A 25,459-nucleotide genomic window follows, 5' to 3' on the forward strand; every position below is an offset into this window, starting at 1 on the left:
AGCAAGTCCTGAGTTATGAGGCCTATGCCCTGTCTACCACATTCTGCCTATGTCAGAATGCACCTTTCAGTGTTAATGCGAGATCCATTCATAGACCAACCGGTTCAAGGAGCCCATGGCGTTCATAATTTCCTCCACGCACTTGGATGTTGCAATTTTCTCAAGAATTGAGAAATGCCCTGAGGAGCTATTATGTTACAGTTTTTTTTTGAGGTTGAACTTGATGAGTTACACGAAGATAAAGAAATACAATTGGAATTTTGACCTTCATCGAGTAGCTTTACCGAAAAGTTGTAGGCAGAAGATCAAGTAGCCGATCGACGGCAATGTTAGCGGCAAGACTTACAGCAAGCGCTCGAGGCACAGCATGAGACGAAGGTTTAGAATCTACACACGACAGTCACAACACTACTGGCTCATGGAGTGTGCTTTCAAGTCCTGGGAAGCTTGAATCCTCCCCAATTCTGTCGCGTGAAAACCTCCAATGGGTCATAAGCCGCCCTTACGTCTCTCATCCTCACGAGGTTCTCGGCAGGAAACCCAAGAAACGGATTCTGGAACTCGGCTGCGTCACCCATGTAGATGAACTCTGAGGCAAGACCCTTCGCCTGATTTTCAGCATGCATATCGTCAAGAACCCCGCGAGCAAAGTTCGTCACACGTAAGTCGCTCTCCTCACTGTCCCATGCGGTAGATGTTTGCCAAACTAAGTGTTGTAGCATTAGCGATGTACGTCTAATCAGGTCTCTTTGAAACTTACTGATCAATGGCTCGGTATCGTCCAGGCCCCAGGTGTTACCAATCCCATTGTTCTTGGCTACTCTCATTGCGCTCGCCGCCATTGTGTTCAGAACAAGAGTCGCGATCAGACCTTCCACGTCACTGATGTCCTCAACGGCAGCTTTCCAGGCCTCATAAATACGGTAGAGTTGATCTGCATCTGCTTTCATCGTTTTGTGACCGAATTGAATTCTGCGGCAATGTGACATTAGTATTGAATGAAGGCATCACCCGGATCTGACTCTTTGCGTTTTCAGGACGGCGAGATCGTACCTGAACATTTGGAACGGGCTATCCAACTGCGCATGCCAATCAAGGGGGCGTTGGACCACATTCTCAGTCAAGACAGACGGAAGGTCTGAAAACTTATGAAAGCTCGAGGGTGGTGACTCAATGCCTTCTTGCACACCTCGAACTACGGCAGAAATGCCTTTGGTAGTGGTGTTGTATGTGATGGTGATGATGGAACCGGCGCCGACCTCGGGGTTTTGGTTTTTCGCCAAATCAACTGTAGCGTCGATGAACTCTCGGACCACAGACTCGTCAAAGACCTGCAGAGTGGTGCTAATCTTTGGAATAGGCAAAGTCTTGATGACAAACTTTGTCACAGCTCCAAAGTTGTTCGCGCCACCCTTCAATGCCCAGAACAAGTCAACGTTAGAGGTTGTACTCGCGACTACCTGAGTTCCGTTGCCGAGTACAACGTCGTAGCTCACGACGTTGTCCATTGCAAACCCATATTTATTCGTCAAGTAGTGGAAGCCTCCAATCAACGAAAGTCCAGAGACCCCAATTGTCTTCATGCGACCTCCGATGCAGTAGAGATCATACGGTGCGAGGGCTTCGTAGACATCTACCCATCTGTTGCCGGGTCCGACACTGACAGTCGAGTTGTCGGGGCTTATCTCAATGTCGTTCAGGAGGTTAAGTGCAAGTAAGACGCCGTTGTCTATGTCATTGGATCCCGGAAACTGGACGTGAAGTCTCGTCAGCACCCCACGAGAGCAAGAGAACAGCAGCAGCAACGACAATGATTGCTTACATTCATGTGACCGCCCCCACGAATGGCGAACTGCGCACCACAGGATGCGAGGATCGACATGCCTGAGGCTACCTGTAGCGCATCCGTCGGCATGAAAATGCATCTTGGTTCAAGGACTGCCCGGATGTCGTAGAAGTCTTGGGCTTGAGTCGTATAGTCAGTTGAGTTCATGCTCAGGAGGGCATTTCCAAATCTCTTTAACAGCTGGTTGCAGGCACATTCCGTCCCAGAACTCAAGGTTGGCAGGGATTCCAAGTACTCGAGAGTGAGGTTTCCCGGGTTGGCAAAGGAGGTTGCAGCTACCGCTCCTGATAGGGCAGCGAGAAGTAAGCTTGAGAACATGATTGAAAAAGGCAGACGTTTGGTTAAAGAGATCTAATCAAAGCAGGGACAGTTCGAAACGGTGGTTTGCAGAAAACAATCTTAGGTTCTCGAAGTAGGCGAGGCGAGTTCTTAAGTTAATTCCGATCGTGAGGTCAAAAAGACCGGCCATTGGCGGTGCATAAAACAAGCGATTTGTATACGCTTGATAGGCAACAAGCCAGAGAATACTACCTTCCGAGATACGTGTATCTCACTAGCTTCCAAAAACTAAGGGCACTAGATAGCGATCTCCTGAGGGATATTGACTGTCCACAACACCCACCATCAGCATCATCATCAAGTATGCTGCAAGGTAGATGGGTGTGTAAGTGGAGCTGATTGCCTACAAGGCCCACTCTACACAGACACCTCCATTTTCTGTTCCTTTTCCTTTTTTCTTCTTCTTCTTTTTGACATCAAGAATACTGTGTAGTCTTGACGGAACAAGATCAATTCCCGGCACCCGAAACTCAACACAGGAGCAAGCCAGGGGGTCACGAAATCGTTTGCCGCTTAATAGGTAATACCCCCCTTAGCTCTGTTCCTTTGGTTTTTCTACCACCCCTTATTTTGTTCTTTGTTTGAAGAGTGTTCTCTAATGAATTTTCAAGAAATAAGAGTAAGAGTGGAAATGATAAAAATAAAAGGAATAAGAAGAATAATAGCAATAATATGCAGGTAAGTAAGCGTTATAATCTTTGATTGGCCAACATCCTATGTTGACACCCATTTGACAGAGAACATTAGAGAGTCGTAATTTCTTAAGCTCAACACCGGCCCGAATGTGGCAGTGTAGAAATACGTGTATGCCGGGCCCAGACTTTACGACCCGCGCCGAAACATTTCCATTTCGGGAAGTGTAGATCGACTTTCGCAAATACGTGTATTTAGTCCCCCAATCTCGAGATCCCTTAGGTCAACGATCGGTATCTGCAATTTTGGTGAGGCAAACTTGGAGGAAGGAAGAGGCCTTGAGCCTGGCTCACCGACTTGGAATCGATGCACCTATGCAGAGGCTTGTAATGTTGGTGTTCAATGTTTATAAGAGTGACCTCCTTTCAATTCATGGCTCTTTCTGTCCGATCTCAATCCATGATTTACCTACTTCTTACACCCAGAGCCATTGAGAACACTGAGATGCGTTCGACTGTCTTTTCTGCGTTGCTTTGCGCTGGCCTTGCCTCCGCTGTAGCTAACACGTTTGGTAAGCTGATGATCGTATTCCAAACAGGCGGTGGAAGTGGCAGCTAACAATCATGAAGTTGACTGGGACACCGCAGTTTCGAAGGCCAATGCAATTCTAGCAGAACTTACCCTCGAAGAGAAAACGGCAGTCGTCACCGGTGCGAACCCGCTGACCGGCCTTGGTTGCATCGGCAGCATTGGTGCAATCCCGCGTCTCAACTTCTCTGGCATCTGTTACTCAGACGGTTCGTCTGGCGTGAACCGTGCCGATCTTACAAGTGTGTTTCCAGCGGGTTTGACAGCTGCTGCAACTTGGGATGCGGACTTGATGTACCGTCGTGCGGTGGCCATCGGCGAAGAATTTCGAGCAAAGGGCATGCATGCTTGCTTAGGGTAAACCTTGTCGTTCTCATGGAACAAAGCATTCTTGTGCTAACATGTTGAATTCAAGTCCCGTGGCAGGACCACTCGGCCGTCATCCGCTTGGAGGTCGTGTCTGGGAGGGGTTTTCTCCCGATCCCTACCTCACCGGCATCGCGATGGATCGCTCTATTCGAGGCCTCCAAAGCGTGGGTGTTCAGTCAATCACGAAACACTTCATCGGCAACGAGCAAGAAACGCAACGCACTAATGTCACCCTTCCCGATGGATCCAACATCGACGCCGTATCTACCAACATGGACGACCGCACCCTTCACGAGCTCTACCTCTGGCCTTTCATGGATGCCATCAACGCGAAGCCTGCCGCAGTCATGTGTAGTTACAATCGATTCAACCAGACATATACTTGCGAGCACTCCAAGCTGCTGACTGGTATTCTGCGGGATGAGCTCGGTTTTGAGGGGTACACCGTGTCTGATTGGTATGCCACACACTCAACTGCGGCCTCTATCAACGCTGGCCTGGATATGGAAATGCCTGGCACAACTGTACCCGGACAGGGTACTTCATGGTTCGGAAGCCACGTCAAAGATGCCGTTCAAGATGGCAGCGTTTCCACAAATCGCCTAGACGAGATGGTTCGTCGTATTTTGACCCAGTACTACCTCCTAGGCCAAGATGATAGCAGCTTCCCGAGCCTGGATCCTTCAACTCTCTCAGTCATCGCAACCCAGTATCAACAAAATTTAGGAGATCTTGTCAGCAACACTCCTGCCAGAGATGTACGTGGTGACCACGCGAAGCTCATCCGAGAAATAGGGGCCGCCGGTGTTGTCCTGCTCAAAAACAATAACACGCTGCCTCTCATGACTCCTATGAACATTGGTGTCTTTGGCAATGATGCTGGCGACTTGACGGATGGCTTGATCTACCAAGACCCTCCTGCAACGAACGTCGGGTTCGAGTACGGAACTTTAGACATTGGCGGGGGCTCTAGTAGCGTTCGCCATACGTACGTGGTTACCCCGCTGGACGCCATCAAGGAGCGAGCCAAGGGCTTTGGGGCTCGCGTGCAGTACATCCTCAACAATGAACGTCTCGCAGCCGGGGACTTTCATAGCATTTACCCCGTGCCCGATGTATGCATCGTCTTCCTCAAGACCTTTGCCGCAGAGGGATTCGACCGCGTCTCCTTTGAGGCAGATTGGAACTCCACAGCAGTGGTCACGCAGGTTGCGAATATGTGCAACAATACCGTTGTGATCACCCATTCCGTTGGTGTCAACACCATGCCATGGGCCAGCCATCCTAATGTTCGCGCCATCGTCGCCGCTCACCTGCCTGGCGAACAGACTGGTAATTCCATCGCTGACGTCCTCTGGGGCGACATCAACCCGTCTGGTAGACTGCCTTACACCATTCCAAAGACTGAAGCGGGCTATGACATCCCGGTTACGAACCTGACAAGCGATGAAGTGTCTTCTCCTGGTGCGTGGCAAGCCAACTTTACCGAGGGTCTGAATATCGATTATCGTCATTTCGACGCCGAGGGAATCGAGCCGCTGTACGAGTTTGGATTTGGTCTAAGCTACACAACTTTCGACCTGTCGTCCGACCTCTCAGTCAAGGCTTTGACAGCAAACATGGCACCTTTGGCTCGCGCTGCGAATGAGTCTTCAGTACCTCTGAGCGACCTCTTCCTTCCCGTGGCGAACGCGACGATTCAAGTGGCGAACACCGGCGATCGAAGCGGCGCAACCGTTGTTCAACTCTACTTGTCACTGCCTACTGATTCGGCTCCCTCTGGCACGCCTGTCCAGGTCCTTCGAGGCTTCTCAAAGGTTGAGCTAGGTCCAGGTGAGACCCGCGAGGTTGCTTTCGAGTTGAATCGTCGAGACTTCAGCTACTGGGACACTGATGCTCAGACTTGGCGCATTCCCGTAGGAGATTTTCAACTCCATGTTGGCTTCAGTTCGAGGAACCTTCTGGAACCGATCAAATTTTCGATGCTGTGAAGGGTGTCAGAAAGTTTGACATTGCCTGCCATCCCTTTCAGGATTGAATCGCTTTCTTTGAAGGCGTTCCATGTATTGTTTTCTCCTCTCTCATTATAATTATTTGTAAGAGACCGAAACGTGTTATATCTCAGGAATTGACGAGCATTGGTTCGTAATGGTACCAACGGGCGGATAGTGACAAAGCAGGAAGACGGAACTCAAATCATATTATTTTACGACTCTCAGCTACGCGACGCTCGACTGACTACCCTAGTTCCACATACTCCCATTTTTCTGCGCATTCCTGCATAATGTTAATTCGGAAGCTGGCCCATTCTCGAGACCAGCAAGAACTACGATCACCAGGCTCGCCTGGGCAAAGGTGACTTTGATTTGATTGATGATGCAAAAGTCCTTCACGCTCATTTCACCTTTGTCCGCCCATTTATTCCAATCATCTAGTATTTGGCACAGAGACTTAGCAAAAGCTTGTTCAGTCACCATACGAAACTATATAGTCTTTGTGGCTTCCTCCATTGTCTGTATGGCTGGGATGTGATCTCGGGGGCGCAACCAATCGAGGGTGGCCTCACGAAGCTCCGTACCTGTCATAGCAGGCGTGTGAAGAGCATTTTCTATGCGTTTGACGTCGCTATCGAATTCAGCGCGGCGTTTCTTGCGTACTGCTATCATGATTAGCTACGATATTCGAAATTCACCTTTCTAGACGTGCATAAAACACTGACTTTCTATCTCTCTCTCTTTCCAAATGTTGTTGTCTATTGGTGATGTATGTATTTGCTCTTCCTGGCTACTTCCCTCCGATTTGAGGTATTTGCGGGTAAATATGGGCGATATTTCTTCGACTCCCTCGCCATTCAGTAACCTGATAACGCCTTCCGGGATGGAATCTGGCTTTGTCAGTCGGCATATATCGGCTGGAACTCTGTAATGCAAAATTGGGGTTGAAATTTGCGCGTACAGTGCCATTGCGCAACTGGCGAACCAAATCCCATGGTGACTGAGATCATTATCGGTTCGCAGATGTTCGATGTTGAACGAGTCACATTTCCTGGAGCTTGGGTATGCAACTACCAACCCATTATTTGTCACATCGCAAATTATTGAACCGGAATCACTCTTTACTTCATTCGCTGGCTCCCGGTGTTTGTGATCCCGGTGGTGGTGACACGGGAGAGTGATAGATCCATGCGTAGTGAATCTCACTGGTCCGTCTCTGAGGAAAGACGGCCAGTCGCTCCTCAAACCTGACCGAACGAACTCAAGGGAAATTGAGCTTTCAGAGTCATGGTAGGAGGCCACCTGAAGTATCAAAGTCGACTCCTGCGGAGTGTCACTCAGAGTCATCAAGTGACGACCTCTCACCCAAAGGGGCCTTTCTTGGAGCTCACACCACCCCGTTGTATCGACTGTCACACAAGCCGACAGGTAAAGTCGAAGGATCAGATCCCAGAAACGTATTTGAGCCCGTGGTTGTCGGAGGTTGTCTCCAGGTTGCGTTCTTTGGGTTCTGGTCCCAAGTTGGTGCCCTTTCCATTTCAAGAATGACCAACTACCTCCGGGGATATCACCGCCTTGTAGCGGTGGAAGGTATTCTTCTCTCAATGTCGATGTCGTTGAGCTTAGATTCCTTAGAGGAATATCGTCATTCGAAACAATCGGTTGATGTTCTGTGGTATCATCACTGGCTTGTCTCTGCGGTGATTGAATACGGTACCTGGGAAACTCCACTTCAACAATGCGGTTGAAGATACCTGAGCGGAGTGGTGGAGGAATTCCGTTGCGGCGTAGCACCCGCTTGATCTTGTGCAGATGGATCAGAGTGGCAACAACATTGTAAATGATTGGAAGCAATCCAATAACTGTCAGCGGGACACCAATGTAGGTGATGAGATCGGAGGCTGAAGGCAAACCATAATCTCCAGGGGACGTCTCGATGTAATGAACTCGGCTCCTGTGAAAGACCGACAAGTTTGAGCCAGGGAAGCAGAGGGTGCAAACCCGGGCTATCAAATGGGCCCAAAAAAAAGCCAAGCCGAGTCTACCTTAACCAACTGGATCACCGGCCGGCTTGTGATGTTTGGCAAATTCATTGGTGTGATAAAGGATATTAGCGCCAACCAGCCGTACCAGCCTGCCGCAAACTTGGGTGCTGCAAACACATCGTTATTCCGGATCTGGAAAAAATTGATTGGATTGGTTTCGCTTGTGTAACGACAAGAATCTGCCCGGCTACTGTTGGAGTGCTGTAGAGGAATCAGGCATCGAATCGGGTGGCTGCGATTATCATCATTATATCATACCAAGGCTGGGTGCCTGGCATACGTATCCCAGAACCAACAAAGCATGCAATTGACCAAGAATAGCATGTATCCCGATGTTTTTTTCCAAAGCCGGTAAAGCTGGTCAGCCGGAAGCCAACATCCTCACACCAAAACATTCGTGATGTAGCTCTAGCACGAACGTGAAATCCAAGGCTTTACATCACCCTCGGCCTACTTCTACGATTTTGTGTCTGCTATTACTGTCACCTTCTTGACTATCAACCTTCAATCTTGTGTTCTATTGCGGGTATTACCTTGACCATACCTCCACGAGGATGCTGTCCACACCTCTTATAAGCCCTACTGCACACAGCGGTTGGCCATTTCTCCTTCTGCGCAGCTTTTTTCTCGCAGGAATACTGGCATACTGCGTCAGATGGTATTTGCAATATCGAAAAGTTAAGCTGGAAGAGGAAGCTATCGCAGCTCAACACGGTTGCAAGCCGGTACAGGCAACTCTACCATATAGATGGCCTTTTGCGCTTGACCTTCTCAAGCGCCAGTACGATGCGTTGCCTAGCGGCCGTTTGCTTGAGTTCCAGACACGGTATATGAAGATTGCTCCGACTCTGAGGATTGATATTCTCGGAGAAGGCTATATCATAACCGATCCTGTTAACATCGAAGCAATCTTGAGCACTCGTTTCGAGGATTTTGGCTTAGGTTCCCGCCGGATAGGGCTCATGCCCCTGCTAGGTGAAGGTATCTTCACGCAAGACGGGCCAGCTTGGCGCCACTCTCGGGAGCTATTACGTCGTCAATTTTCACGCATCAGAGACTCCGAGCTCACGGCATTTGAAGAGCATACAGACATACTTGTCCGCGCTCTTGAGCACGAGTCACAGACGTCTACTGTTGTGGATATGCAGCCTCACTTTTTTGAGTACACATTGGGTACCACTACGCATCTTCTTTTCGGTGAGCCACATCACAGCCTCCCCGAACATGAAAGGCTTGCTCTCCGCGACAATTCCGACTATGCGACGTTGATTTCAGCTATAAGACTTCGTCTAGCCGATCTTTCCTGGCTCTACACGCCAAAGAAATTCCGAGACGCTTGCAAGGGCGTTCGGGACTGGGCCACCTTCTTCTCCGATAAAGCACTGGACTTCATGGAGGAATACGGCGAAGAAGCTGCCATGGTTAAATACTCTTTCATTGTAGACCTCTGGCGTGATACGCACGATCGAAACATTGTTCGGGATCAGTTGTTGCACGTTCTTATAGCCGGTAGAGACACTACGGCCTGTCTTCTCAGCTGGACATTGTCAGTTTGCACACTCATGTTTTATGCAACTTTTGGCTTGCATGCTGAACAAGAAACAGTTTCCACCTCATCCGCAATCCCGAGTTAATTGACCGTCTGAGATCCGAGATGGCTAGCGCAGCAACTCCCAACAGTGGCATTCTTACGCGGAAACATATTCAACAACTTCCATTCCTGAGGTGTTGCCTCAATGAGAGTACGTCATGAAGAGTCTATTTTACTTGCCTCGATAATTTTATTGACTCAAGTTTGACTAGCACTTCGTCTGTACCCGCAACTTCCTGTCAATGTCCGCTTCGCAATCCGTACTACCATCTTGCCCCGCGGCGGTGGGCCAGATGGCGAATCACCCGTCTTACTCCGCAAAGGCGTCGGCCTCGGGTGGTCTGCATATCATCTGCATCGAAACGAAGCTATATATGGTCCTGATGCTTGCGTATACCGACCGAGTCGGTGGGAAGACGGTGACTTGATCCGCAAAGCTGGGCTCGGTGGCTTCTTAGATTTTCATGGTGGACCACGCGTATGTCTCGGCAGTAAGTGCGATTGCTTCCGTACTAATATCGTTTTTCCCAAATCATCCGAGTAATATTGACTTCTTTGACAGAGGACTATGCAATAATGGAGTCGAGCTATGCGATCGTGAAGATCCTGCAAAGATTTCCTAATATTCGAGTTCCCCCCGGTGTACCCAATGAGCCTGTTGGAGGGGAGAAGCAGAACCTGGGCATCGTTTTGACTAGCGCGGAAGGAACCAAGGTTTTGCTTGAATAACATGTGGTTGTAGAGCGATGTTGCGCCTCTATACTTCAGCGGGGAATGTCCTCGTGCCCAGTCATGGTGGCTATCATCAAATACCTATTCGTGCTATTCTATGCTGATTACTCACTCGACTCTTATTCTCTATAAAAGATCCGATGGTACCTTCTGCATCGTGTCACTCAATGGGCGTGGTCAAGTGAGAGAAAAAGAAGCCCGCAGCCACCATTGAGCTGTACCACGTGCCCGCATCCTAAGTCCGGCACCTGAAGCCCATATGCTGACAAGCTACAAGGTAGGTACTTTAGCTTACGTACATCTACAACAGGGCCGCTTGGATGAGGCGGAAGATTACCTGCGCAAGGCTTGTGACAAAGATAAAGACGCCGATGCCGGCGATATGGATGGTGAGCATCCGGACAGGATATGGCACGTCTGGGAGCTTGTGCAACTCCTCGAGCGCAAGGGAAACCTGACAGAGGCATTGGAGCTGTGCCGAGAGCTTGAGGCAAACATTCAGACTGTTGGTGGGCATGGACTGGGCCCCAGCCATCGATTTAACAAACGGCTACTCCAAAGGATCGGGGGGTTAGAGACGCAAATAGGAGCATGAGGTCTTTTTATTTCCAGAATTATGGTACAGGCCATGAAAACGAAGACATGTGATAATAGAGAGTAGGGAAGTTAGCCCGGGATACATTACTCATCGTTTGACTGTCTGATTGATCACTAGGCGCCGGAGACGCAATCCGCCATGCATCTGGATGTTTCCTCCTATGTGTGGTTAATTCTGAGGTTCTATGGGATGGACCTGGCATTCTCATTTTTAGCGGTTGACAGTCATGGAGGGTTCATAGCCAACCTTTCGAACGGACATGGTGATAATGAGGTGGGCGTTGATAGACGCTAGCAGGGTAACCGATCGGCTGAGGGAATAAAGTAGCTCGAATTTCTCTTAGAGTATTTATTTTAAATAATCAACGACGAAATTCACCATCCCTCTGTGCTTTCCCTCAAAGACGGCCCCGTGAATAGGCACGCCGGCAGTCATTGAGGACAGACTATCTCGGCAATTGGTATCCGAACATGGGTACAAGACACGATCATCGTGCTGGTGACACCACAGCTCGAGTTGGCATTCTCGACAGGATCAGGCAATAAGTAAATCAGAGACTTACATGTCTTCGATTCAGAATCACGTTTCAAGTAGCCTATCTCGTCTTCTGCCGTATCAATTTCCTCGGCGTTGCACAACGTTCCTATAGAAAATGATGTGGCGTGGTAGTCAATTCCAATAACCTCCCTGTTTCCCCCTAACTGCCATCGCAAAGACGCCTTGCTATTTCAGACGGTCGCAAGTCTTCAAAATCCAGACCTTCTGTCTCTCGCATCGAAAATCATGTTCTAATGTCGTTTCCTTCAAGTGTTGAGGCCGATACCTGCAACAATGGGTGCCCTTGCCTCCAAACAGCCTTACTCCTATCAAGGCTGCGGTGCGGTCACCGACGCGGCCAACATTTTAGACCTTCAGTATGACAATCCGACGAGCAACGGCCCTACAGAATGCCAGAATACATGCATCGCTAACTCGCGTGCTGCGTCACTACTACTCGATGGGAAGTGCTACTGCTCCAAGGACGGTATAACCAGCATCGAGTTTGCCGCCGATCCTCCCCCAGACGAACAACTTTGCACCATCTCATGTAGCGAAGTACTACCGCCGATTATTTCTGGGCTTCCCCCTATCAGTCTCCCGTGTGGTGGCTATGACAATGGGGTTCCAGTATATATTGTCTATGCCATTTCAACAGTGTCCACGGCAACAACAGCGAGTAGCACCTCGTCGAGTGCGTCGCCAACCTCCACGATTACTTCTGCATCATCCCCGGTTGTGACAACAACCTTTCAAACGACATCTGGCACGACTTCCACGTCTATCAGCCCTTCAACTTCCCCCACATCAACCTCTTCAACTTTCTCCTCCACTTCATCATCATCCTCGGACTCTCCTTCCTCGACATCATCTGTAACCTCCTCTTCCACGTCTTCATTCTCAGATACAACTTCATCGGCGTTACCTTCAACCCTCTCTTCTACAACAGCGTTACCCTTAGATTCTTCTTCGTTGACGTCAACTTCCACCCTATCTTCTACCTCATTGTTGTTCTCGAATTCTCCTTCTTCGACATTGTCTTCAAACTTCTCTACACCATCATCCTCTACAATTTCTAGTGATACCTACAGTACGCTGGGTACAACTTCCTTTTCATCAGGAAGCAGCATTACAACACCCTCCGTTAATCTCACCAGTGCCGACAATAGTCCGACGAAAACGTCCGCTTCTAGCCTGGCTTCGACCAGCACGCCCTCGACGACAAGTGAACCAACTCCTACCAGCCCAGCCTCGACTACGAGTACTACAGCCAGTTCTTCCTATAGGACAACAATTAGTGGTACGACGAGCAGTAGCGCAACAGCCACCACTTTGTCGGATACATCGAGGGACGGGCTCTCTTCGTCTACCACAGTTATCACCGCAAGTGATCCACCTTTCTCCAACACTACGATCTCCACCACTCGAACCTTCACTCTCCCTTCGACTGGCAGTGCAGACAGCTTGTTATCGTCTACTGCCACTAGTCTCATCAGCACCGGCACAACAGTCTCACCCTCTTTGATCGGACTTCCCTTCCATTTGCAGGTTATCCCGCCGACCGGCCTGTCTCGCAAATAGGCTTTCTTGTTAGATTCGTATAGAGTTCGATAGGATTGCGATTTTGGTGGTGTGGCCCGCCTTCATTTATTTTAGAATTCTCAAAATGGTTATGAATTTCAGGCTATCAAAGATTGCCACAATTGATTGTTGAATATTGAATAATGGCAACCGGTATGTTCAGTAGTAGCATGTCTACAGAGCTTACAATGATGTGTCTTCTTGATGGGCTTGCATGGCGAACTTCCCTCTCTCCGAAAAAGCCCGTTGTTGCTCCGGTCCCTGCGTCGTCGGCCCGGAACCGATGTTTCTGGTCCCACAAATGCCGCTTTCGGTTTCGGCGAGCGGTTCGCACCAAGGCTCCGGCAGACTGACCACAAAATGACTGTACACGTAGTCTTAGACGAGAGCTTGCAGAAAGAAGCCGTTGATCTAGGCGTCAAGGCAGTCGTCTTCGAAGCCGATGCCTTTGAGACAGGAATCAGTACGATCCGCACCGCAGATGACGAAGGCTTCGCTAATCTCTCCACGAATCCGGACTATCGGGGCCTCGCCGAGGATGGCTTTGGCGACTTCGTCCTCAAGGTTCTCATCAATCACCATTCGGACACTGAGAGGCTTCCGGGATCGGTGTGGGACTTGGTCAAGGGCCAGTGCATGGCCGCGGATAGGCCCTTCCAGATCCGGGGGCCTGCCGGGGCGTATGCGTTGGCTACTATGAGGCAGAAGTGAGAGGAGCAGCTTCAGCTTCGCAAGTGGTAGACTGTTGCGCTTAGCGCGACAGAAGAATGGTTTAATCATGAGTCAGGATCTGATTGATCGGATCTCGATTGTGAGAATGTTGAAGTGAAGGTATCCTTAATCCAACAGCCAAAAAGCATCTGAAGGACCACATAGAAATCCTTCAAGATAATCAAAAAAAGAGTTCACCTCGGTAGGCTAAATCTCTTGATTCTCATACTGGGATTCGAATTCGGGTACTCGCTAAGCCTGTCGTCGAGTAGGCTGGTTGGCGTGTTGATTGTTGACCTTAGACCACTCCACCACCCAGCCAGTTTGGCCTGACCCGTCGACCTAGACGGGCGCCTGCTGGCTGGTGACGGGAATGGAATTGACGGGGGGTTTGTACCTTTGGCTGCTATTACAAGTTCCCGCGTACGTATACTGTATATTCCTTCAAGTATCCGGACGATCCACCTGGGAGGGATCAATGATGACGACGGATGCCTTGATCTGAACTCGCCTATCTGTGAAAGTAGGCACTAACTGCAGTCATTCGTCCGAGGCTGAAGAAATCACCATTAGCTTTCAGGCGGATATACCGTCATACAACCCCAGCAATCTACATATATCAAGCATAGAGATCTAACTATATCTGAGCAGTGTTCGTCGCCAGGTTGTTTCAATCTCAGGCGGCTCAACTTACATGAACATGGAGGAGAATACACATACAACCCGGCATTAGTGAACGGCAGTTGTCCTCGTCACTTCGCGGCTCGGACATGCCTCTCAGCCCGTTTGCGGGGGTGGGGTAGCCCCCGACGCCGGCCACTCGGACTCTTGGCCCGGTCCGAGTGAGGTATCTTATGAGTGGCTCGTACTCGACCCTCAGCAATATGCGACACCATCTGAGAGGTTTGAATCGGTTTTCTATAACGGTATTACGGATTTACGATCTAGTGGTGGTCGCTTGACGGAGGGGCGTCAACCCGCCGAGGCACGATGCTTACACCAACGCTCGACTCCTTTACGGCCACAAATATGCATACTACCTTAGGATTGTATAAATTTCTCAAGATTGCCTGCAAACCTTCCGCTCCTCGCCACCTTCATCCTACCAGTAGCCCTCTCACTCGGAATAATGCGCTCCAAAAAACTCCGTGTCGCAGTGATAGGCCCCAAAGGTCAAGCAGGAAGCTGCGTTGTCGACGAGCTCCTCACGCGAGGCCACGCCGTCGTCGGCGTCTCCCGCAACCCCCCAAAGCAATGGAACCACGGCACCGGCGACGGATCATACACCTCGACCTCTGTCGACATCTACACCGAGCAGAAGAAAGTCATCGACATCTTCTCGTCAGACTTTGACGCCATCGTGTGCGCCTATGGGCCCAGCTTGGCGAACCTGGATACCGTATACGAGGACGGCGTCGAGGCGCATGGGAGGATAAAGACTGCACTGTTGGCTTCGACGCACGAGGGCCCTTTTATTATTGTTGGTATGTGATTTCAAGGCCGGTGACGGGATTCAGTATGTATGGGAGGGGTTTGTTGCTGAAGTTTTGAGGATACTAGGTGGAGCGGGATCTATTCACGTCGCAAACCGTCTTCAACTTACAGATCAGAAGGACTTTGCGTATAGCTGGTGGTATGCGAACCCCCTCAGCTCACACATGGAAGAGAACTTAGAACTAATAGCGCTGGTTGACTAGGTGGGCATGGCCCGACGAGCACCTCGACTATATGACCGCGCGAGGCCTGGATCACGGAAGCCGGTTCATAAGCTTAGTTGCCGTCTTAATGAAGTGGAGCAGAAGTCACATCCAGCGACCGAGGTGTAAGTCTCTCTCACTCTTGGTTGGTTCGCCGCGGCTGGAAGAGAATACGCAGCGTCTTGTTGCTAAAAACAGTTTTTTCTCTTCTCAGCCTACTCCTGGCTTCTGAGACCGGTCACGTATCTAGTCCAACGCTGGCTCAAACGCTGCATGACGGACAGGAAGACCATCGCTCTAATCACCATGTGTCGGGTGGCCTTCACGATGTGGAACGGCGTCACTGAGAAGTCGTGGACCTTCCTCTCACCTCCAGGTCTCTTGCGTGACAAAGGTCAGTCTCTTCTCCTCAACTGTTTGTCTTCCGATTTCAAGACTGGCAGACTCGAGCAGTTGACTCTAAGGACAATTTATAGGTGTGCGGACTGGAGAGTACAAGATCTTCATCGACACGCCCGAGAACCCGGCGGCAGAGGCAGCGGAGAATGGAATCTATAATGAGGATATGGCGGTTGCCATCGTTGACGAGGTGGAGAATAACAAGCTTGCGTTCAAGCATTGGAGCTGTACGGGCCCTATCGGGCTGCGTAAATGGTAAGGTAGTTGGTAGAGCAAGGTTTCTCATAAAGTCGCAAATGGCGCTGCAAGGGTCACTCAGTAGAGACGATGTTGTACGCAATCACGGCCTCTGTCAACCTTGCAGTGATGCTCACTTTAGCCTATTGCGGACAATCAAGGCGGGCCACTTCTTGTCAGGACGCCTGAAGGATGAACTGCTTGACTGTGAAGAAGGTACCCGAGAATACGAGCAGGATAGACCGCGAGGCTCACTACTTAGCCAATGAATCATCGTCACCATTCTAACAACAAGCATCTGGGCCGTATGGTCGAGGGGTTAATCGGACTGCAGAGGCCCCGGTTAGGCAGTGAAGACTCCTGCTTATTTCGGGATCCAAGTTCGATTCCTCGATCGGTCGTCTCATTGTTGTTTTTTATTTTTTATTTTGCTTTCTCCCCTTCCCTCAGTTGTTGTAGACCCCATAGGTGGGGATATCGAACAGCTCCCACGCCATATCACGGTTGCGAAACCTTGTTATAAGATTCGGACTCTTGTTGCTGATCATTCTACTTACTCGCCGGCCGGTCGATAGGTTCCAACTTGAAGTCGTGATCCGCCCCGGGTGCCATAGCCGGGCGCCGGCTTGGCCGCCGTTTCCGACATTGCCGCCGCGCCCGAGAGGAGAATCCCAACGACGGAGCCGGTGGATCCACTGGCGTCAAGAGAGACCATTAAGTCTGTGCTGACAGGCACGGTGCCAGTAATGGTGCGGCTAAGAGACATTTGATGTAGTTTTTACAGGTCCAGTGGCTTTTTCAAAGGGAGATCAAAATGAGGAACATAGTCAGGCCAGTGTCCATTCGGCCGATTGCAAAATTGACCGATACGAAATGTTGAACTCTAAGCATCGTCATGTACAGGACCTAGCAGAGGCAGGCAACCCCTTGCATAAGTCCGTCAAAAGTTGCCCTCAGCTTGAGACACCCACCAACCTTTTCTGATGAATGCCATGTTCTGTCGGCGGCCAGCGTGCCAGTAGACAGCCACGCCACAAACCGTGACGACCTATTTACTGTGGCCTTATCTCTATGGTATCCAAGATGGAGCTCTACTGAAGTCATCTAGAGCTCGGAGTGTTTCGGCTTCAAGATTGTGTTTCTCATCCGCGGACCCGTGTGGGTTCTCAGGAGTCTTGAATTGGTGGTCATTTCGTAGGAGCCAACACTGAGAGGATGGACGATTGTTACTTGTGATGTCAGAACAACAGATGTCAGAATGAAAGGGCCAGAGAGAAGAGGCCTTCATACGGATAGATCCTTTCAAACAGCAGAAGGTCGGGAAATTGCCGTATGCTGCGTGGCTGATAAACACTCCCTCGCCCTTGAGATCGTTGTCTTTGGATGTTTTATTGCCAAGGGGCCACTCAGGCAGGTTCAGCGGAGTCGAGGTGGGTGTCTTCTGCCAAGACAATAGACGGGTCAAAAGGCAGAGGCGCAACCAAGATCCGGCTTGGCTCAAGTCGGGTGACTGGATTCGAGAGTCGAGGCGACGGTTTCGGGAATAGCTGCATCGCCAAAGACACTATACTCGAGTTGGGAATTGTTCGATGCCACCTTACGATCTAAGACGATGTGGGCTCCTCTTTCTGGTCGTGTGTTGCCTCGTCTTGTTTTTTTAGCCAGAGTTTGTCCTCCTCTCAGGGAACGGGAAATGATGGAAGATCGTGAATGGAGCGGACGACCCTTTTCCGGATACGACATTGGAGCAAGCCAGCAGGCGAGCAGCGAACCACCATTCCCCTGGGAAAATAAGGTCCATCTGGTCCATCTGGATCCGTTCCCGCCCCGCTGTTAGGTTGCGTCGGTCCCCGGCCCCTGGATTTGGTGCAGCAAGAATGCTCTTCCAAGAGTTAAGGTGCGACCCGCCTCGGGAGCCAATTGCGCTGGGAGCTTCTCTTTATCTCAGGTGAGCCGGGCGTTAGGTTGGGGGTTCAGTGCCAGTTAGTGTCCGGTCCGGGGCATGAAGAGACTGGTACAACGCATTTTCTTGGTGGTACGGTACGGAGGATGAGGGGGCGGGTAAGCTCGAGACACCTTGTGGAATGCTGTTGAGGTTGTAACTGTCGACCGATGAGCTACCTGTACAGTAGGAAGTATGTGTAACGTGGCAATGGTACGGTTAGCCAGTACCGCTGAGTTGGGGTTGAAACGTTTTTGATAGAACGCGAGAGGCCATCTTTAGACATGGGGTATGGTAATCTTGGATTACGCGACGGCTATCCATCGTTAAGGAGAAGCCGGGTCCGATAGCGATCATGGTACCTTTACCAAGGATTTACTAGCAGATGAATGGCAAGTGTTAGCATGTGGACCTCGAAACACAACCGAAGAGCGTGTTAAACCCCTGGACCAACCATTTCGTTGATCAATCCGACACAGGGAAACCTCAGATCTTGCGTCTTGGACACAGAGGTGACAGGGCACCTTCTGTGCAGGGTGTGTAGGTCCACCGTTCAGGGATCCTGCAGAACGGCACAATGGGTGAGTATTGAGTCGAGAGCATTTATACGAGTACTGATGTTTCTGGTGATGTGTAATTGAGGTGGCAGATGGACAGCTAGACAATGGAATTTTCGTTCCTTACATAGGCAAGTACGAAGTACTCCGTACCTAAGGTATATCAGAGTACCTACCTACCTACCTAGGTAGGTAATTAGTGACCGGTGGCCTCGTGGATCATCTTTCCCGTCTTACCTAAGAGATCCGGGGTGTTTCCTTCCCAAGCACAAGTTCCTCCCCTCCGAGGTACTGGATTTTTTTGGACCTGGGCCAAGCTCCCCGGTGTGTGCTGCTGCTTCCTACCTTACTGCCACGTCCCACCCCCCTTAACGCCAATCTGTACATGCCACCTGCCTTACTTCGCCCTACCTCACCTTCCTTGCCTTTTCAATCCATTCTCTACGTACCTTCACTTTTCTTCTTCTCCTGCCGTCTTACGTGCCTTACAAAGTGCCTTCGTGCCTTCCAACCTTACCTCATCTGCGCCCGAGTTCCAATCCGTGGCCTTTTATCCTTCCCTTCCTTTCTCATTCGTTCCTCCGCTCCTTGTCCCCCTTGCCTGTCGTCCCAGCTTCCTTCGTGGCTCTGGCTCTGGCTCTGGCCTTACCTTTAGCTTTTCCTTCCGACAACGACAACGACGGAAACCGAGAAATGACATCGAATTAGCATACGCATCATCCTTGCTGCTTCTCGAATTTTTTGGACCCCAGGGTCCTCCATCCTTCGACTCGACTGTCTAGCGCTACCTGCAGAGTAGCACGCGACAGCAATACAACTTCTCCTCCACCGCGCGACGAGAGCCTCGCTCCGGCGAGCCCGCAAACATGATGCCCCGCCGACGGAGCCGTTATGTGATTCTTGTCGCTGTTGTGATGGTCTTTATGCTGTATCAGGTCTTCAAAAATCCTGAATGGGATTCCACAGGTCAATCCAGCAGCATCAAGCCCAGCGAACCCGAAAAGGGCCAAAACGTCCATAAGGATTCCTCGAAGCCACCCCCGGCCAACGATCCCGCTTCCAACAAGCACCTCAACAACCAGCCGCCCCCCGATAGCGAACATCCCCACGACCAAGAGGAAGACGAGCCTGAGCAGAACCCTCAGAAGCAGACGGCCAAGCCCACTGTCAAGATTCCTCAGCTCAAGACGGAGAAGGCCAAGGCGCCCACCAACACTCTCTCTGGCCCTACCCTTTCCATCCACGCCTACAATGACGAGGTAGAGGCCACCAAGTCGCCCGAGGTCACCAAGGCGCCCACAAAGCCTCTAGAGTTGGAAGAGGACCTCCATGCCAAGAAGCCTCCCGGCCGACCCAACTTTGATATCGCCGAGAGCCTGTCGACCTCGACATCACAGATCCACTGGCACAAGGTCTCCGAGCACTTCCCCGTTCCAACGGACGAGATTATTCCCCTCCCCACCGGCAAGCCCAAGGACATTCCCAAGATCCAATACGACTTCAAGCCAGAGTCCGAGGCTGCCAAGGACAAGCGCGAAAGGCGCCTAGCCCTGATCAAGGCTGAAATGCTACGGTCCTGGGGCGGATACCGTAAGTACGCTTGGATGCACGACGAACTTTCGCCTGTCAGCGGTCGTAACCGCGACCCCTTTTGTGGCTGGGCTGCTACTCTCGTAGACGGTCTTGATACGCTCTGGATTATGGGCATGAAGGAAGAGTTTGCCGAGGCCGTCAAGGCCGTCAAGGAGATCGACTTCACCTACAGCCCGACGCGCCGTGACATCCCGATCTTCGAGACCACTATCAGATACTTGGGCGGCCTCCTCGCTGCTTACGATGTGAGCGGCGGTAAAGAGGGCGGCTACACTGTCCTGCTGGACAAGGCCGTTGAACTCGCCGAAATCTTGATGGGCATTTTCGACACCCCCAATCGCATGCCTATCTTGTACTACAACTGGATGCCCGAGTATGCTTCCCAGCCACACCGAGCTACGACCGTTGGCGTGGCCGAACTGGGTTCGCTAAGCATGGAGTTCACACGCCTTGCCCAATTGACCGGTAAAGACAAGTACTACGATGCCATCGCTAGAATTACCGACGCTTTCGAGGACCTCCAGAACCGTGGCACTACTATTGATGGCATCTTCCCTGAACAGCTGGACGCCTCTGGCTGCAACAGGACCGCTGAAGCCATTATTTACCAAGAGGAACAAGCTGCGGCTGCTAGTGCGAGTGCGGCCGCTGCTCGGTTGAGCGAGCCCCAGGGCCACGAGCCTGCGGCTGCTGAGGCCAAGCGCGACGAAACTGATCCGATTTTGCCGCAGGAAACTGCTGTGGCCAAGGGCAACGGCAGTGAGCCGGAACGCAACCCACTCGCGAGGCGGGCTGTTGGTGTCGACAAGAATGGCGAGTCTGTGGTTGAGAATGCAAACATCGATAACAAGCAGGCTTTCCCGGCACCCAAGGTCAACGAACAGCCCTTGTACCCCGGTAACAGTGGTCGGAGGCCATCTACTCCTACGACACCTGACAAATCTTCATGGGAATGCATCAAGCAAGGGCTTGCCCCTGGTGGTTGGGGATACCAGCAGTATAGCATGGGTGGTAGCCAAGATTCCACCTACGAGTATTTCCCCAAGGTTAGTTCACCTTGAGGAGTTGTACTGAAAAAGAAACTAACTCGCGTAGGAATATCTCGTCCTTGGCGGTCTGGAGCAAAAGTACAAGACGATGCACATCAAGACGGTCGAGGCTGTGAAGAAGTGGCTTCTCTACAGGCCTATGGTTCCCAAAGAAAGGGATATCCTCTTCTCGGCCAAGGTTTCGACATCTGGCGACCCCGAAAACGATCTGCGAACTGAGTATGAAGTTACTCACCTCACCTGCTTCATTGGTGGCATGTTTGGTCTGGGAGGCAAGATTTTTGACAGACCCGATGATATTGAGATCGCCAAGAAGCTCACTGACGGATGCGTCTGGGCGTACGAGACTATGCCCTCCGGTATCATGCCTGAAGGAGCCTCTGTCGTGCCCTGCGCGTCTACCAAGAGCTGCCCGTGGAACGAGACTCTTTGGTGGGAGCACCTCGACCCGTCAGCTGACTGGCGTGAGGCACAGGTCAAGGCGTGGGAGGATAGGCAACGTGAGAAGAAGCAGCAAAAGCAGCAGGACGCCCTCCGTAAGCAAACCACTGAACGAGGCAACAAGCCTGTTGAGAAGTCAACCGAAGAGACAGTCCAGTCCGAGTCACCCGTCGAAAAGAAGGACCCCCTCGACGATATTCACGTTCCCAAGGATGAGCCGAAGAAGCTAGGCTCAGCTGAGAAAACCGAGTACCCGGCGCCTGAGCCTGGCCTGAACAAGTCCCCTTCCAACGTTGATGAGCACCTTTTGAAGAAGAGAGATCCTGCTCCGCCAGTGTCTCAAGACCCTCGTAAGGGCACTGCTCAGGAGGCCGCCAGCAACACTCTAAAGGACAAGCTCGACCTGAACAACCCTGGAAGTGCCACCGACGATATCACCGGCAGTGTCCCCAACGATGCACCCGTCAGCGGTGGCATCGTGGGCAAGATCGCGTTCGAGGAGGAGGGAGAGGTTCCCGATCCGAAGCCGCTCTCGCATGAGGAGTGGGTCAAAGACAAGTTAGAGCTCGAGAAGATCCCGCCTGGCTTCGTCAACATCAACGCCAGGCGCTACATTCTTCGGTAAGCTATCACTGATCCTCGTTCAAGATTTGAGCATGGCTAACACTCCTACAGTCCAGAGGCTATCGAGTCCGTGTGGTACATGTATCGCATCACTGGAGACCCTGTATGGCAAGAGAAGGGATGGAAAATGTGGGAGGCCATCATCAAGGCGACTCGTACCGAGCACGGCAACAGCGCCATCGACGACGTCCTGTCTGAAGATCCTCAACCTGTAGACGAGATGGAGAGCTTCTGGATCGCCGAGACGCTGAAGTACTTTTACCTCTTGTTCTCAACTCCCGATGTCGTCAGCTTAGACGACTGGGTCCTCAACACCGAGGCGCATCCGTTCAAGCGTCCTGTTTGAGGCGGGATGAAGGTGTGAATTCGAGTGTGTGTGTACGAGGGCAAGGTGCAGAGAGCATGACTTTTTGGCATAAGATATCACGGGTGGTGGCTACCATGGCGTTGCGGCGTGCTTGTGTTGATTTGCGTGGCACGATTTGCTGGGGCTAAGGATTGTTCATTGTATAAAGTTAAAAAAAGGTCTGCTAGCCAAATGCTAGTCTGCAGCATAATGATGAGCGATGAAAGTGGCCAAGCCTGCCTTGCTCTATCTACCTAAACTTACCCTACTCTGATGAAGAAAAAAATCGTTGACGCTACTCAACGAGATTGTATTTCCCACTACACAGCCCCTCCCTCCTATCCTCGTCACAGGGTCTCTCAAACACGATGCAAGGGCCACATGAGTCAATTGCCATGTCACTTCATTGACATGGACGTAAGTAGTACGCTTTGTGGTTTGTTTGTCATGTTCAATTTCATTTCCATCTCGTCTCATCTGTGTCGTCTCTTCGAGGACGCCTTTGCTCATCGTCATCTACAGCGGATGACATACTCCTACACATTTCCCATTTCCTATGCGTCCGACTTCGTTTCCCCCATTTCCCTCCTTTCGTATTGCTCGGTGTTGTTTCGTCTCCATTGCGAGCATGCTGCGTCATCCGCTGCTCTTAGAGAAGAGAAGGAGCTCATCTATATTCGTCTTTGCTCGCGTGAGCAAACCAACATTAAAAATGACGAGGGGTTCTTTGTGGCAAGACTTCGAAATGTCTTGCCGCCCCATGCCGGCCAAGGATGAAAGCCAGAAAGAGAGGAAAATCAAAAACGCAAAACTCGATATACAACGCCGATGTCCCAGATGCTGATGGTTTTTTTGTGCTGGACGATGAATGTGCTGATGGCGGCAGGGGTTCAAATGTCCCCTCCTCGAGAAGCCCTCCATGTACAAGTTTTCCCCTTCGACTCTTGCTTGGGACTCTGTGTCCGTCTTCTTCACACATGTATCGTCGTCAAATCTTTCGTCTCATTCAATCTTCTCCGTCGTCGGCCCCTTAATCAACCATCTGGCTCAGAACGCGAATGCTGAGAATCATGACCAACAAGCCGATGGTGACGATGATGAGCAAGGTGAAGCTGAACCAACCGAGGACCATGGCGGAAGTACCGACACCAGAGCGGACAGCGCCGTTACCGAAGTCTTGGGCGATGATCGACGCGGCGACGGATGCGGTGTGCTGCCATAGCACAGAGACCAGCACGAAGATGGAGGCGATGAAGATGATGGCCAGCGAAATCTGGGAAACGGGACGCGAGGGGAAGGGCTTGACCTCGCGGTCGGAACCCTCGGAGTCCTCCTCCTCGTGCCAACCCGGGAAGGTGGCGAGCAGAAGGAAGCAGACGAAGGCGAAGATGATGGCAATGATGCTGAGAAACTATCAGTATCTACTCTGTGCTGAAAGGTCGGGTGGGTCAACTTACATGAGATAGGGGAAGACAATCATATCCTTGAACTGAGCGGCAAGCCAAATCAGGTTCAGAGGGTCCTGATCGACCGACACCTCGTTGGCGAGAGCGGTGGCATTGTTGCTGCAAAGCCAACTGCCTCCATCCGGGCTGATGCAGATACCAAAGTATCCAACACGGCAGGCAAGGCGGGCATCACCAGCAATGTTCTCAATAGCGGTGTGGACGTTGTAATCAACTTGGGCCGTAGAAGGAACTGCCGTATAATGGTCATAGTACAGCGACAAGAGGAAGATGTCGGGGATCAGAGGTGATGATGACGAGCAGCCTGCCAAAAGTAGAGCTACGAAGGACGTTAGGATGTGGTTCATGAGGTCGTATGGCAGGTCTGAGAAACTCACATAAAAGGATGATGGCGACTGCAATCAAGATCATCAAGACATGGTGGTATCCTAGGAATGGCACGAACCCTGTGATGGCGCAATGTTAGCCGGGGCTCTGTTCTTTGAGCTTTGCAGGGAGATAAGCTGGGATAACTCACGATACCAGCCTACTTGGAATTTCGGCATTTTGACTGTGTAATATTACTCCAGTCCTCGAGAGGAATGGCTCTCTTGTTGGTGACCCACGCCGTCCTCCGTTGTAGCGGAGCGACGGAGGGGTTCTAGTCCTGGCACCTCAGCGCTGGCACGCTTGGTGTCTTTCCCTATCGTCGGCGGGAGGTGATCGCGCGAGCGGGAAGGGAATGCGGAGCGAGGGAAACTCGTGGGTCGATGGAATGTAGACGATAAGGTTGCTTGGTTCTGGTTGAAGAATCGTGGGTAGTGGGTTGCTGGAGAACACCGCGAGGAATGCGGGACGGTGTCGGAACCTGCGATTAGAGTGAAGCCTTTCCGATTACTGTCAGACGCAAAAACAGACTTCCACTTTTGATGCTTGAGTAGAATGCAAAAGTGAGAGAGTGTGTGAAGGTGTCAAAGTGAAAGTGCGGGTCGGGTCTTCGAAGGGGGGGGAAAGAAGTGGTTTGATGCAGATGCAGGTGCGGATATTGAGATGGCTGGGAGAGGAGGGTTGGAAGGGTGAACTTAGTTTTGTCTCTCTGCCTGACGATGATCCAAGAAGCAGAATTGAAAGCGGGAAGCCCGCAGGTTCGGGGCGAGCGGGAGAGGTTTGTACGTCTGCAGAATGAAATATTCAGATGGCTGGGAGGGAAGAAAAAGGTCGATGGATGTATGGATGGATGTTCTGGAGACTGGAGAAGAGGAGCAGTGACAAGTTTGGGAAAAAGAGACGTCGACGAGGATGCGCAATTGGTCCTGCCATCCACTTTTTGGTCAAAAAGGCTGTGCGGCGGTTGCGATGCTTGGTGTCTAGGTCACTAGGAAGAGCATCCGTACGTTAGAAGGAAGCTACGTAGCTACGCCAACCTCCTCTATTTACTCTTGGTACTGCGGCCGTTGTCCGGGCGATTCGCAGCGTCGCAGCGGTTCCTGGGCGAGCAGGGCGGAAGAGTGGGGCCACACCTTTAAGAGGTCCGGTACGTACCCGCTAGAGTTGTCTGGGGGAGG

General features: G+C 51.2%; 10 protein-coding genes across 10 annotated transcripts; 6 read left to right on the plus strand and 4 right to left on the minus strand.

Annotated features, from left to right (window-relative positions):
- Nucleotides 1–431: 431 nt before the first annotated feature.
- CTAM01_07492 (FAD binding domain-containing protein) lies at nt 432–2,164 on the minus strand (the record flags this gene model as incomplete). Its single annotated transcript, XM_060523514.1, has 4 exons — nt 432–706; nt 761–972; nt 1,054–1,751; nt 1,823–2,164. The coding sequence occupies 4 exons, from the start codon at nt 2,162–2,164 to the stop codon at nt 432–434; spliced, it is 1,527 nt and encodes a 508-aa protein (XP_060381890.1).
- A 1,086-nt stretch (nt 2,165–3,250) lies between these two features.
- Nucleotides 3,251–5,766, plus strand: CTAM01_07493 (glycosyl hydrolase family 3 N terminal domain-containing protein; the record flags this gene model as incomplete). The annotated part of the gene is made up of 3 exons (XM_060523515.1): nt 3,251–3,389; nt 3,448–3,763; nt 3,822–5,766. The coding sequence occupies 3 exons, from the start codon at nt 3,251–3,253 to the stop codon at nt 5,764–5,766; spliced, it is 2,400 nt and encodes a 799-aa protein (XP_060381891.1).
- A 492-nt stretch (nt 5,767–6,258) lies between these two features.
- CTAM01_07494 (uncharacterized protein) lies at nt 6,259–7,698 on the minus strand (the record flags this gene model as incomplete). The annotated part of the gene is made up of 2 exons (XM_060523516.1): nt 6,259–6,431; nt 6,495–7,698. Coding segments are annotated over 2 exons (1,377 nt in total), but the record flags the coding sequence as incomplete, so codon positions are not given.
- Nucleotides 7,699–8,368: 670 nt separating this feature from the next.
- Nucleotides 8,369–10,134, plus strand: CTAM01_07495 (cytochrome P450; the record flags this gene model as incomplete). Its single annotated transcript, XM_060523517.1, has 4 exons — nt 8,369–9,360; nt 9,420–9,556; nt 9,618–9,896; nt 9,968–10,134. 4 exons carry the CDS (start codon nt 8,369–8,371, stop codon nt 10,132–10,134), a joined length of 1,575 nt encoding a protein of 524 aa, XP_060381893.1.
- Nucleotides 10,135–11,566: 1,432 nt separating this feature from the next.
- CTAM01_07496 (uncharacterized protein) lies at nt 11,567–12,853 on the plus strand (the record flags this gene model as incomplete). Its single annotated transcript, XM_060523518.1, has 3 exons — nt 11,567–11,902; nt 11,956–12,350; nt 12,430–12,853. The coding sequence occupies 3 exons, from the start codon at nt 11,567–11,569 to the stop codon at nt 12,851–12,853; spliced, it is 1,155 nt and encodes a 384-aa protein (XP_060381894.1).
- Nucleotides 12,854–13,213: 360 nt separating this feature from the next.
- CTAM01_07497 (uncharacterized protein) lies at nt 13,214–13,564 on the plus strand (the record flags this gene model as incomplete). Its single annotated transcript, XM_060523519.1, has 1 exon — nt 13,214–13,564. One exon carries the CDS (start codon nt 13,214–13,216, stop codon nt 13,562–13,564), a length of 351 nt encoding a protein of 116 aa, XP_060381895.1.
- A 1,129-nt stretch (nt 13,565–14,693) lies between these two features.
- Nucleotides 14,694–15,919, plus strand: CTAM01_07498 (uncharacterized protein; the record flags this gene model as incomplete). The annotated part of the gene is made up of 5 exons (XM_060523520.1): nt 14,694–15,048; nt 15,125–15,197; nt 15,262–15,386; nt 15,476–15,655; nt 15,738–15,919. The coding sequence occupies 5 exons, from the start codon at nt 14,694–14,696 to the stop codon at nt 15,917–15,919; spliced, it is 915 nt and encodes a 304-aa protein (XP_060381896.1).
- A 531-nt stretch (nt 15,920–16,450) lies between these two features.
- CTAM01_07499 (uncharacterized protein) lies at nt 16,451–16,663 on the minus strand (the record flags this gene model as incomplete). Its single annotated transcript, XM_060523521.1, has 1 exon — nt 16,451–16,663. The coding sequence occupies one exon, from the start codon at nt 16,661–16,663 to the stop codon at nt 16,451–16,453; it is 213 nt and encodes a 70-aa protein (XP_060381897.1).
- A 2,599-nt stretch (nt 16,664–19,262) lies between these two features.
- On the plus strand, nt 19,263–22,449 carry CTAM01_07500 (glycosyl hydrolase family 47; the record flags this gene model as incomplete). Its single annotated transcript, XM_060523522.1, has 3 exons — nt 19,263–21,035; nt 21,085–22,100; nt 22,155–22,449. The coding sequence occupies 3 exons, from the start codon at nt 19,263–19,265 to the stop codon at nt 22,447–22,449; spliced, it is 3,084 nt and encodes a 1,027-aa protein (XP_060381898.1).
- A 1,030-nt stretch (nt 22,450–23,479) lies between these two features.
- On the minus strand, nt 23,480–24,460 carry CTAM01_07501 (uncharacterized protein; the record flags this gene model as incomplete). Its single annotated transcript, XM_060523523.1, has 4 exons — nt 23,480–23,852; nt 23,907–24,234; nt 24,293–24,361; nt 24,433–24,460. The coding sequence occupies 4 exons, from the start codon at nt 24,458–24,460 to the stop codon at nt 23,480–23,482; spliced, it is 798 nt and encodes a 265-aa protein (XP_060381899.1).
- Between the last annotated feature and the right edge of the window lie 999 nt (nt 24,461–25,459).

The sequence above is a fragment of the Colletotrichum tamarilloi genome (assembly GCF_030869305.1).
Source record: "Colletotrichum tamarilloi strain Tom-12 chromosome Unknown Scaffold_23.1, whole genome shotgun sequence".
NCBI classification, from domain to species: Eukaryota; Fungi; Ascomycota; class Sordariomycetes; order Glomerellales; family Glomerellaceae; genus Colletotrichum; species Colletotrichum tamarilloi.